Raw genomic sequence first — 12542 nt, 5'->3', positions numbered from 1 at the left:
GATACCGCGGGGCCGTTACGCAGGCGCGGAATGATGACGCACCACTGCTTCCGGTCCTTGGCGCTTCTCTACTGTCCAAGCCAGGTCAGTGGGGAAACTCGACTGGCCTACCTGGGGTCTACACGCCGAGCCCGGGGGTGGGCTGTGCCAGGGATGGGCCCGAGCCTCGCACCCCGGGAACTACCCTATGCCCTGCCTTTGCGGCCGGACGGGCGTGGGAGGCGCGGCCGCCCAGAGGTGGGCTGGTGGTGGTGGAAGCGGTCTGGTCGTCGCTGCGTGGCCTGAGGCTTTGACACCTGATCCCAGCTTTCTTGGAGATGGTATCGCCAGGGCCCGTTTTCTCAAGATTCCGAGAGCTGGGCCTGAGCTCTCTGCATTAGTACTTAAGGGGTCGATTGAATTGTGCCCGACCCGCCACCCTGCCGTTCTTTTCCTTTCAGCATGGTCCCCTGGGCCCCCAGCACGTCTCCTGGAAGAGCCCACTCTACTTGGACGAATACTTTGGCAGCCTCAGACCGCCCTTGAGGAGGATGACTGAGGCATTATGGGCCACGCGCTGTGTATCTGCTCTCCGGGAACTGTCATCATTGACAATAAGCGCTACCTCTTCATCCAGAAACTGGGGGAGGGGTGAGTGTTTGGAAATCACTAGTCCTCGAAGGACAGCAGTCTGCACATGATAGTGGCACAAAGGTTTTGTTCTGTAACCTATCCTTTAACTCACCTGACAGAGCCTAGTGACATGCTAGTCAAGAAAGTAGGTTCTGAAGCCAGGCCTCCTAGTCCATCTGTGTGACCTTGATTAGCCATGGTTTCTTCATCTGCTTAATGGAGATAATTACTATCTTGTGTCACTGATGGAGCTTTGAGGATTAAATGAGATACTGCATATAAAATGTCTTGGCAGTGGCTGGTTCATAGCACTTAATAAATGTTGACTATTCGTTTAATGTTTATTGAGCATCTGTCATGTGCAGAGCACTAGGTTATGACCACAGGACCTCAAAGATTACTATGTCCCAGCTCTTGAGCTCAAAGTGTAGTAATCTGCAGACTTCTCTTCATCTTGGGAGGATTTCTACTAAGTGGGAAAGACACCCCCCCCACCCCCCATTCTCCCCAGGGAGTTCCTTTGGATCCAAGCAATGTGGGAGATGACCATGGTCCTTCACTGACCCCTTTGGCCCACAGTGGGTTCAGCTATGTGGACCTAGTGGAGGGGTTACATGATGGACACTTCTACGCACTGAAGCGAATCCTGTGTCACGAGCAGCAGGATGTGGAAGAGGCCCAACGAGAAGCCGACATGCATCACCTCTTCGATCACCCCAACATCCTTCGCCTCGTGGCTTATTGTCTGAGGGAGCGGGGCACTAAACATGAGGCCTGGCTGCTGCTACCTTTCTTCAAGGTCAGAAAGTCTCCTGGCTATGGAGGGGTTGCAGCAGAGCCACCAACCAAGGGCTGTGTGAGCAGTCAAGTATGTTAGGAAACAGAGGCAATGTCCTGGGTTTGACCACTTCAAACTTGGAGTTTAGAGGAATCAAAACAGGACTGTAGGGTATGGTGTGTGTGGTGAAAAGGTTGTTAGACTTTTGACATAGGGGAGGGGTCAGGGTCAAGGAACAGAAGCTTGAAAAACAACTGTGGGGATACTTGTGTTGCAGAGAGGTACGCTGTGGAACGAGATTGAAAGGCTGAAAGACAAAGGCAACTTCTTGACTGAAGATCAAATCCTTCAGCTACTGCTGGGTATCTGCAGAGGCCTTGAGGCCATTCATGTCCAGGGTTATGCCCACAGGTCAGTGGGAGGGCCCAGTTTACTTTCTGGGGCAGAAAGGGCCCCACCAAGAAAAATGAGAGGTCTTGGCTCTCCTTCCAAGGAACAACCCCCATGATTCTTTTGCACACTAGGATTCTAGCCTTCCTGTCCAGAGATGCTTATGGGTCATTTCCACTTCCTGACAGGGACCTGAAGCCCACCAATATCTTGCTTGGAGATGAGGGGCAGCCAGTTTTAATGGACTTGGGTTCCATGAATCAAGCACGCATCCATGTGGAGGGCTCCCGCCAGGCCCTGACCCTGCAGGTAAGTCTCCAGGTTCCTTTGCCCACCTGTTCCCCATCCCTGACCTCTTCTGGTGTATTCCCTAATTTGGTCACTTGGCCATAACCTGTGCCCCATTTTTGAGCTCTGGGGCCACTGTTCCAGGACTGGGCAGCCCAGCGGTGCACCATTTCCTACCGGGCCCCGGAGCTCTTCTCTGTGCAGAGCCACTGTGTCATCGATGAGCGGACTGATGTTTGGGTGAGGAGCATGTGGGTGGGAATCTGGGTGGAGAGGAGTGCTGCTCTGTACCTCCTGTGGAGTAGAGAAGCCTGTCTTTGGTTTCCAGTGCATGGGGCCCAGGAACCATGTATGTCCCCATCCCCCTCAACTTCCTTCCTGGGAACTGTCACCGACACTGTGCTCAATTGCTCAGGAAGTGGTAAAACCCTGCCCTTTGAACAGGGTTGGTACAGCTAAGAGTCAGAGCTGAAGTCAGTGGCTAAGCAAGGGGTGTAGAGACCTCTAGCTAACTGGTAGTTTCTCTGTGCCCTGGTGGTGTCATGTGGCTGAAGGCAGCATAGTCCTTTTAGCTTATGTAGTCTCCTTTCACTACAGAATTAAGCGAGTTATCACCTCCATTGGCCCCCTTTTATGGAATAACCAAGATATGCTCAGTCCCTAGGCTGTGTGCTATATGCTATGATGTTTGGGGAAGGCCCTTATGATATGGTGTTCCAGAAGGGTGACAGTGTGGCCCTGGCTGTACAGAACCAACTCAGCATCCCGCAAAGCCCCAGGTGAGCAGTAGAAGGGGCACCAAGCACTTCAGACTCTCCTTGACATTATTGGAGGGGGAGCCTTGGCATGGCGGATGGGTGCCTCTCAGTCACCCTGCCCTCCTCTCCACAGGCATTCTTCGGCATTGCGGCAGCTGCTGGCCTCGATGATGACTGTGGACCCCTTGCAGCGCCCTCATATTCCTTTCCTCCTCAATCAGTTGGAGGCACTGCAACCCCCAGCTCCGGGCCAGCACACTACCCAAATCTGAACAAACCAGTGGCCATGTTGAGGTGGCCTCTGTGCCTTGGAATGAGGCCCCTGTCCCTCACTGGAATCCTGCTGTCTTATTGGGGGCAGGGGGGTTGGGGAGAGTCAGTTCAGTCTCCTATATTTGCTCTGTTCTCTTACCCCCAGAGCAATTGGACAGGGAGCCTGAGTTGGGGTGGGTTAGGGTGGGAGGTGGGGGGGGGGAGGGAAACTGATGGAATCTGGTAAAGGATCTGAGCAGGACTGCTGAGCTTATATCATGATCTGCCTCCAAATCTGGGAGCAGGAGAATGTATAAATACAAGAATAAAGTGAAGCAGCTTGGTGTAGATCTTAGTCTCATTGTTCCTGGAGTGAGAGAAGAAATGCAAGGGGCCCAAAGTCTGGTTGCTATTTCCAAGGAACAGCCTGGGAAGAAGAGGGACTGGTGTAGAGCCAGGATGGCATGACTTCATCATCCCATGTCAGGAGACAGGTATCCTTACCTTAAATCTGGCTGGTTGGCAATGGGCAGTTCTTCTAGCTTATCTTAGTTAAAAACTTAAAGCTGCTCTGGCTTGAGTAGGCTTCTATGCCAAGAACTGGGATGGGATCCTCTAAATGCACATTCAATCCACTTTCCTTCCTTCATTCCTAGGGGTGGGTAGCTTAGAGTAGCCCAGCCGGTTTGCCAGGCAAGGGCTTCTGGGTGGAGACACCTGAGGAAGCTTTGGGACAGCTACATAACAAGTCTCTCAGACTCGGCCTGGGGGTGAAGGGAGTGGAGGTGTCAGCCATTTTGGCTCACAGTCTTCCAGATGGTTTTCGCTCACACATGGTTAATGATTAATGATGCCGGTGTGGCGTGGCAGTATCCAACTGCCACTTCCTGTCTACTCTGTTGAGTAAACAGGGGCCCTGCCTGTGCTGGGCTTGAAACCTGTTCCCCAGGGAAGGGCACTGCGTCCCCAAATCACAGGGAGGGGAAGCAAGGGCTGGGTTGGCTTCACCTGCTCCTGAGATTGAAGCTTTTTTCCCCAGCCCTGCCCACCGTCTGTGGGTCCTGGGGTGCCTATTAGCAAAGTTGAAATTTTCCCTGGGGCCCTGGCAAGAGGCTCCCACCAGCTAGCAGAGAGGCTGAGGCCAGAAAGAAAGCACAAACAGGAGACCACCTGACTTTTAATGGCACAGCCCTAGGCCCCAGCAAAGCAGCAAGACAGTAAGCTATGCAAAGTCGTTTATGCAGTGACATAAACAACTCTAGGAGATGGCCTTGTTCCCTCCCATCCCCCAAGCTTATGACTAGGCTCCATGCCAAGGAACTTTGGGCCAGCTCAGCCCCACTCCCAAGCCCTCATAACACAGAGGTGCCTGGGCCAAGCCTCGCTTCCAGAGTCTGTGAATGCAGAGGCAGCAGGAAGAACAGGGTACTAGTCCAGCTCAAATACAAAAACTGTTGGACTTAAACTCCTACTCGGAAAGGAAGTGAAGACATATCCTTCAACAGCTTGTGGCTGGACAGACTGGCCCAGGATTCAGTTATCTCCTCCCTGTCCTGGGTGCCCCTTAGGATCTTACATCAAGGTCCCTGGGGTAATGTTTTCTGAGCCTGGCAACGGATCCTTGGCAGGTCTCACCTTCAGCCATGGAAGGGAAAAGGGTCATGAGCAGCAAATAGGGCAGCAGCAGCAGCAGCAGAAGCAGCAGAAGCAGCAGCAGCAGCACAAGAGGAAGGCAGCAGAAGCTCAAGTACTCACAGAGGGAACAAGAAACCGTGCAAGGAGACTGTTTATTTCGAAAGGATTTTGCAATAAACATAGTGAGTGGCTCCGGCAGCTGGTCTGTTCTTACTCTTCTCCCTCGTCCTCGTCCTCGTAGGAGTCGATGCCCACCTCCTCGTAATCCTTCTCCAGGGCCGCCATGTCCTCCCGAGCCTCAGAGAACTCACCCTCCTCCATGCCCTCGCCCACATACCAGTGCACAAACGCCCTCTTGGCATACATCAGGTCAAACTTGTGGTCCAGGCGGGCCCAGGCCTCAGCGATGGCGGTCGTGTTGCTCAGCATGCACACGGCACGCTGCACCTTGGCCAGGTCACCGCCGGGCACCACAGTGGGTGGCTGGTAGTTGATGCCAACCTTGAAGCCCGTGGGGCACCAGTCCACAAACTGAATACTGCGCTTGGTCTTGATGGCAGCAATGGCGGCATTGACATCCTTGGGCACCACATCTCCACGGTACAGCAGGCAGCAGGCCATGTACTTGCCGTGACGGGGGTCACACTTCACCATCTGGTTGGCAGGCTCGAAGCAGGAATTGGTGATCTCTGCCACAGACAGCTGCTCGTGGTATGCCTTCTCTGCAGAGATGACTGGCGCGTAGGTGGCCAGGGGGAAGTGGATGCGCGGGTAGGGCACCAGGTTGGTCTGGAACTCTGTCAGGTCCACATTGAGGGCCCCGTCAAAACGTAGGGAAGCTGTGATGGAGGAGACGATCTGGCTGATGAGACGGTTGAGGTTGGTGTAGGTGGGGCGCTCGATGTCCAGGTTTCGGCGGCAGATGTCATAGATGGCTTCATTGTCCACCATGAAAGCACAGTCTGAGTGCTCCAGGGTGGTGTGGGTGGTCAGGATGGAGTTGTAGGGCTCCACCACAGCGGTGGACACCTGGGGGGCTGGGTAGATGGAGAACTCCAGTTTGGATTTCTTGCCATAGTCAACAGAGAGCCGCTCCATCAGGAGGGAGGTGAAGCCGGAACCGGTGCCCCCCCCAAAGCTGTGGAAGACCAGGAAGCCCTGAAGTCCTGTGCACTGGTCAGACTGAAAGGCAAGAAAGAGAGAGAACAATGTAGGTAGAGGAGGGGCCTGAGGAACTCTATAGTCTGACTCCACAAAAGCCTAAGTATCTCAGGAGCCAGAGCAAAGACTAATGAGTATTCCACATCGGCAACATGTTCTGGAACATGTACAATTAGAGATGACTCCTTCAAAAAGATCTGGGGAAAAAATGTTCCCGACCCCTAGCATCATCTCAAAAGCTCCCTCCCTTCCATGCCAGACTCACCAGCTTGCGGATCCGGTCCAGTACTGGGTCGATGATCTCCTTGCCAATGGTGTAGTGACCACGGGCATAGTTGTTCGCGGCATCCTCTTTCCCAGTGATGAGCTGCTCTGGATGGAAGAGCTGCCGGTATGGGCCATTTCGGATCTCATCTGCAAGGGCATAAACCACATCGTCAGGGCCCAAACCACAGGCTGTCCTCAGCTGGGCTTTCCCTCCCTCAGTGTGGTAGCTGCAGTGAGATATGTGAAATAGTTCATCCTTCTGCCAGTCTGAGATACCAGTGTGTGAGAGAAACCCGGACCTGCTGTGCAGGCCAGCCTAAGATTAGATTGCCTTCTTTAGATTCAAACTGGGTGAGGAATTTTCAGGGCGAGAAAACCAGGTCTAGATGCTGTCTCCAGAAAGAAGCTTTAGAATCACTCTCCACTCCCTTCAATTCCACCCCCTTCTTTCTCTCACCAATTACAGTGGGCTCCAAATCCACAAAAACTGCCCGGGGCACGTGTTTTCCAGCTCCAGTTTCACAGAAGAAGGTGGTGAAGGAGTCATCTCCTCCACCAATGGTCTTGTCACTGGGCATCTGACCATCAGGCTGAATCCCATGTTCCAGACAGTAGAGCTCCCAGCAGGCATTGCCCATCTGGACACCTGCCTGCCCCACATGTACTGAGATGCATTCACGCTGAGGGATAAAGAGAGGGGACACAGCATAAGCCCCACATCCGTAAGTCCTCACCTCATAAACCTCTCTCCCACCCCATCACCAACTAGCTAGGATGGCTCAGTTGGCAAAAGTGGAAGCTTGGGGATGGAGCGAGGTCAGAGAAGGCTGGCAGCCTGCCCAGGCTCCCCTGCATAGGGCTCCCCAGTTGGAGGCACTCAGTAGGGCAGGCCGGCCCCTTCACCTACTACTCCATGGGGACCTTGTCAATTAAGAGCTGTGGCTCTACATTTGTAGGATACTCAGGGAAGGAGAGGGCAGGCTCACATGAGACCAGCAGACGCTGCAGGAGCTGAGACAAGGACAAGCAACTTTTTAGCTGTGCCCAGTTCCTATCCCATTCACGCTAAAGGCCCCACTTGATTAACTCTTTGCTTTGATGATGAACAACTATAATTTCACACAACCCTCTCCCCCTTTCTTTCCTGTGGGCTGCAGAGGTGCCTCAGCCTTCCAGTCTGGCATCCACTGACCACACTGCCATCAGAATGTCCTCTCCCCCACCTTCAAATCCCGTCTGGCTCTGGGATCAAACCCATCTGGCTCCTCTCCCCCCTCCCACTCCCCCCCTCCCCGCACTCTGGGTGTCTTTACCGCCTTCATCCAAGGCGACAGGCCTCAGGAAAATAGAGAGATAATGCTGGTGAGCACAGAGGGCAGGTGAGGGCAATAAGGGTTGTAAGCATTGGGGCAGTCGCTGCTCTAAACTAGTCCGTGCCAGTTTCAGAGTAACCCCTGAAGTGCCAAAGCGGTGCGGCGCCCGGCCGCGCAGCCCCCCCCCCCAACACGGAAACGGCGGGGTGAAGGTTTCCAAATACTCAGAAAAGGAAGCGGAACCCGCGGTGAGGCCCAGAGGTAGCCCGCCTCGCCCCGAGCAGGATGAGCGCCATCCGGCACCCGGCCCTGTACTCGCCCCCCTTCTTTCCAATTACATCCCAGCGGAAAGCGAGGATAGGATTTCGGCCCCCGTCCCCGCGCTATAAATACCGCCCCCCCACCTCTTCCCCTCCCCCCACCTGGCCCCGGCCCGCGCTCCCGCTCAGCGACAGCTGTCCCTGCCCGTCCGCGCAGCCGGGCTCGCACTGGGGAGGCGCCGGCGCGCCTCACGAGACCGAACCCCATTCCTGGCTCGGAAGCGGGGTGCTGAGTCACGGCGGGGGGAGGCCGTGGGTAAGAGGGATGCGCACACAGTCGGAGGAAAAGGGGATGCTGGACCAAGTAACCTGACCCCTTCCACCTTCTGGCGCCAAGCACGTGCGCGATCAGCTCCAGCGACTGGGTGGGGCGAGGCCAGCGGCGGCGGGCAGCCGAGCGGGCTTCCCTCGCACGCGGAACCCGGGCGCAGGACCGCGTGACTCCCCTCAGGAGGATCAGGGCACAAATGCGTGTGGAGCAGGACGGGATCTCCAGGCGGGCTCCTCTCTGCTAGTGAAGAACCCCACTTCCCCCACCCCCTTCCCCAGCCTTCGAAAGTGGACTACACGGCCCGGCCAAAGTCAGTAGGACGGGGTGGGGGTGGGGGGAACGCAAACACCCTCAAACCTCCTCGAGACTCGGAACGCCAGATGCGGGGCTCCAAGCATCTTCAGAGGGAGCGTCCCCGAAGGACGGGGGCAATGAGGGGACGGGCGAGATGCTGGCGGGGCGGCACTCACCATGGTGAGTCGGGGCGGTGGGTCTCACGCAGAGTCCGGGCGACGGGTCTCAGTGAGAAGTGCGCTAGCTGCAGTGCGGCACCCGCCTTATATACGGGGGCGGGGCCGCGCGCTCCGCTCGCCCACTAGGAGCTCGGAGGCCCGGCGGCCACGCCCAGCGGAGGGTGGGCGGCCCAGAGGGGTGGAGCCAGCGCGGGTTTCCTCCCCTACGTCGTGCTGGGGTCCCTCACCTGTCAGATGTGCGTTAAAAGTAGCAACTCGAGCTTTAGCCCGTCGCTCTGGGTCTGGGGCCGACCCTCGGGGCTCTCGGGCTCCGCTGCAGGCACGCAGGGTGCGGTGCCAGAGCGCGCCTTGCCCGCACCTGCGTCATGGGGGCGCGGGGCGCTCAGGTGTTCTGCCTTGGGCCGGGTGCAGTAGCAGCTGTTCTCAGGTGGCTGCAGCAGGCCTTCGCCGGTGCCCTCCCCGCCCTGCCTCCCTGGACGCTCCAACCGGCTGCCTGGCTCTGGCCGGTCCTCGAGGAACCCCTTTCGGCTGCACGCCGCCTGCTGGTCCCCGGCGAGGACGGCTGGCTTTCGCCGACGCCCTTGGGCGGCCGGGGACCGGGAGCTGCACAGCCTGAGCCCCAGGGTGCCGATCCCTTAGACCGCCCCGCCGAGCTGAGCCCCGCAGCCTGTCTGCGATGGCCCACCCGGAGAATCTGCCCCGGCTCGGCCGCTGCCCGCCAGAGTGGCCTCGTCGTCAGCGCCGTCACTATTAGAGAGCCCTTGCCACTACCACCTGCCCGCTTTCCCGTGGTTTCCAGAACCACGCGAGCCCTTGCACCTGGATTCGCATCCTAACTGCCCTGTGTGATCTTGGGCAGGTGACTTAATGTCACTGAGCCCGTGGCTTCTTCATCGGTGAAAAAGAGAGGACTCCGCGCTGAAAGCATTGCTGTGAGGTATCAAAATGTTTGTTGACGCTGAAGAGGAAAAGAGAAAATGAAGATTCTGATAGCGTGGCCGATTCTGACTTTCACATTCTCTTCTGTCCCTCAGCCACGGGCAGGACCTAAGACCTGAATCTTAACACCCTCGGCACTCAGGTGGAGGCCTCAGCAGAAGCTATTCCTTCTTCCTATGATTCCTTTCCACTTCTTGCAAGAATGAGCCTTTCAACCTACTTCTGTTTTCCCTACATGCCTCACATTTTCTAGCTGTCTCCCTTCACTGGGGAAATTCATCAGGAAGAGCCCCATGTGCCCATTGGCACTCCCTTAAGAAACCTGTCTTTCTGCCTAGTCACTTGGAAAGGGTTCACTTGCCTTTCCCACCATAGTGTTTCCTAGGGCCAGGGCTGTCTGACAGCACAACACAGTAGGACAAAATACCTAGCATGGCAACTTTCTATCAACAAAATAGCTAATGGACGTGGAAAGGAATGCAGTGAAATATGACAAGGTCTCTCTTCCCAGTGGACTTGCCATCCTGTTGGGAGAACAAGACTCATTCATAAAACAGAAAACTGACAAGGGCGTAGAGGTTGCTTTGGGCAATGGGGTCATGGTCTCTACAGAGCAAGAACCATTTGTGATTACAGAACACAGGGCCTCTTGCAGACCTTCCCTGGCTCGCTTTCCCCCTTGGGCAACCCCACCCTAAATGTCTTTGACTTTCAAGTTCAGGTTCTTCCTTTGTAAAACTGGGATAACTTCAGATCGTGAGGGCCAGATGAATTTAGGAATGTGTATAGACATAGAAAAACACTATAAGCAGATATCTGGATTCTTAGAGCATTTTATTCATTTATATTAGTGTGTGTAGCACACCATGCTGCATTTATTTGTGTACATTTTCATCTCACTACATAGCAAACTTGTTGAAGGTAAGGGCTGTGTCTTATTCATCTTTGTGCCCCTAGTTCCTAGCATGGTGCTTAGCATATGGCAGGCATTTGCTGAGTGTACGTCAGATGAATTGTTTCACTTCAGAGATGGGACTAAAATTAGGGCAGAAGTCTAAGAAGCCAGAATTTACAAATTGGCCGCCTGGAGGCCAAATTCCCTTTCAGAAATATTTTGTTTGGTGCTCACAGTGTTAACCCCTGTCACATTTAGAATATGAAAAAATACAGGAATTATCTTTATGTTGGGGCATCTCCAAGACCACCCCTATATTAGGAGATTAACTAGGAGAACTCAAAGGACTCAGCATAAAATTGTACTCGCAACTAAGGTTTATTACAGCAATGTAGGAGGGACACACAGCTGGATCGTAAGGGGGAAAAAACAAGGTGAGTGTGGAATAATCTATGCTCTCTCCCTCCCATCAGGGCTCACAAAGTGTGTTCTCCCTCCAGAATGAAAATGGAGCAACATTTCCCTGCAGTGTTTCTGCCCAAGGAAGCCCATTAGAGACTCAGCACCCAAGGTTATTATTGGGTGTTGGTCACATAGGCACCTGTGCCTAGCACATACAAAAATTCCAGAACCTATGACTACATTCCCTTACATGGCAAAGGCTTTGCAGATGTGATTAAGGTAAAGATCTTGAGAGGTAGAGATAATTCTGGATTTTCTGGGTGAGCTCAATGCAATCACAAGGATTCTTGTAAGTAGAAGAGGGAGGCAGGAGGGTCAGAGTCAGGGAAGGAGAGGTCAGAAGCAAAGATCAAAGGGATGTGATCACTGGCTTTCAAAATGAAAGGGAGCCATGAGTCAAGGAATGTGAGCAACTTCTAGAAGATGGAAAAGGCAAGGAACGGATTCTCCTCTAGAGACTCTTGAAGAAGGCAACCCTGCCAACACCTTGAGTTTAGCCCCAAAAGGACATCTGGTCTAGCCCCAATTTTGGACATCTGGTCTCCAGATCTATAAGATAGTAAATTTGTATTGTTTTAAGCTATTAAGTTTGTAGCCATCTGTTACAGCAGCAACAGGAAACCAATATGGAAACAAGTGGAGCTGGGTAGTGGCTACCTTATGATAGTCAACGAGCTGCTCCATTTCACTCAATCCACACCATTTTGTGTTTCCCTGACACAGAAGACAAGTGCCTGTTGCCACTTAACATCATATGCTCAGCCTACATTACACTTTTATATTACCCTGGCCCCTGTAGCAAGGAGTTTATAACCCCTGAGCAGGACTTGTGGCAGAGAAAATGGAAAAGACAAGGGTGCAGGGAGAAATACTCAAGGCATGTTAGTGGAATGCAGATTCTGCCTCTGATTTTGTCTGTGCACACATGCACACATGTGCACACACATGTGACTGTGAGTGTATATATCCTCAGGATATATATAGATGCCTCTAAATTAGGGCCATAAGGTGGGTATGCAGGTAATGGTCCATATTACCAGATTGAAAACTTTTAGACATTCACATACACATATGGAATCTAGAAGGTGATTCCAGGCACTCCTTCACTCTTCCCATTGGATCACTGCTTAGTGCATCTACCCTGTGTGGGTGTCCGGCAAGCCACACTCTCTTTGGATCTCTATCCCTCTTTCCCTTGCCCATTATTTCCGTCCTTTCTAACCTCTTCCCAGAATCTCACGCCTCCATCTGGGAGCAGTGCAACAAGGTCCTCAAAGTTCCGAATGACTCCACTGACTCCCTCTGGGAGAGGTGGAGCTGAGCCTTAGTGCACACCCTTCTGGGTTTTTTGTTGCTGTTTTTTTTTCAGACTGGAGCATCTACCAGCTGTCCTCCTTCTCACAGCACAACCTTTCTAAAGGGATATCTCCATGTCTGCTCTCCTCCACACTCTCTCTGCACGCTTGGTTCCCATGCTCCAGTGAGATGCTCTTGCCAGGCTCTCTAGCGATCCCCATCTTGCCAAAGTTCACATCTCCCCCTTCGTCTTTCTGGGCCTCTCAGCTGTGTTTGACATAGCTGATTCTTCCTTCCTCCTTGAAACACTTCCTTTCTTGGCTTCAATGACACGTCCCTCTCCTGGTTTTTGTCCCGGCCACTTCTTCTTGGTGGTCTTTCATGGTTTCTTTCTAAAGGGAGTTCTCTAAAGGGAGTCTCTCTTTTCTTTGT

General features: G+C 53.7%; 2 protein-coding genes across 2 annotated transcripts; one reads left to right on the top strand and one right to left on the bottom strand.

The window, feature by feature from the left end:
- Window positions 1–43: 43 nt before the first annotated feature.
- STK16 (serine/threonine kinase 16) lies at window positions 44–3428 on the top strand. Its single transcript, XM_087819581.1, has 8 exons — window positions 44–84; window positions 441–630; window positions 1192–1411; window positions 1668–1801; window positions 1969–2089; window positions 2213–2308; window positions 2726–2847; window positions 2960–3428. Exons 2-8 carry the CDS (start codon window positions 545–547, stop codon window positions 3096–3098), a joined length of 918 nt encoding a protein of 305 aa, XP_087675707.1. The 5' UTR covers window positions 44–84; window positions 441–544; the 3' UTR covers window positions 3099–3428.
- A 1424-nt stretch (window positions 3429–4852) lies between these two features.
- LOC107524780 (tubulin alpha-4A chain) lies at window positions 4853–8571 on the bottom strand. The gene is made up of 4 exons (XM_016196841.2): window positions 8516–8571; window positions 6599–6821; window positions 6140–6288; window positions 4853–5895 (listed from the first exon to the last, which is right to left on the bottom strand). Exons 1-4 carry the CDS (start codon window positions 8516–8518, stop codon window positions 4924–4926), a joined length of 1347 nt encoding a protein of 448 aa, XP_016052327.1. The 5' UTR covers window positions 8519–8571; the 3' UTR covers window positions 4853–4923.
- Window positions 8572–12542: the final 3971 nt, after the last annotated feature.

Source organism: Miniopterus natalensis, chromosome 8 (assembly GCF_054644295.1).
Source record: "Miniopterus natalensis isolate mMinNat1 chromosome 8, mMinNat1.hap1, whole genome shotgun sequence".
Lineage (NCBI taxonomy): Eukaryota > Metazoa > Chordata > Mammalia > Chiroptera > Miniopteridae > Miniopterus > Miniopterus natalensis.
The sequence above is the reverse complement of the archived record's forward strand: the minus strand, read 5'-3'. Positions and strand labels throughout refer to the sequence as shown.

Bases quoted from the DNA above. Each gene is read 5' to 3' on its own strand.
- STK16 (XM_087819581.1), top strand. From the start codon at position 545: ATGGGCCACGCGCTGTGTATCTGCTCTCCGGGAACTGTCATCATTGAC. The intron at 1,412-1,667 runs GTCAGAAAGTCT...CTTGTGTTGCAG, and splicing joins TGCTGCTACCTTTCTTCAAG to AGAGGTACGCTGTGGAACGA. The intron at 2,309-2,725 runs GTGAGGAGCATG...AGATATGCTCAG, and splicing joins ATGAGCGGACTGATGTTTGG to TCCCTAGGCTGTGTGCTATA.
- LOC107524780 (XM_016196841.2), bottom strand. The intron at 6,289-6,598 runs GTGAGAGAAAGA...ATGCCCTTGCAG, and splicing joins TTTGGAGCCCACTGTAATTG to ATGAGATCCGAAATGGCCCA. The intron at 5,896-6,139 runs GTGAGTCTGGCA...CTTGCCTTTCAG, and splicing joins TGGACCGGATCCGCAAGCTG to TCTGACCAGTGCACAGGACT.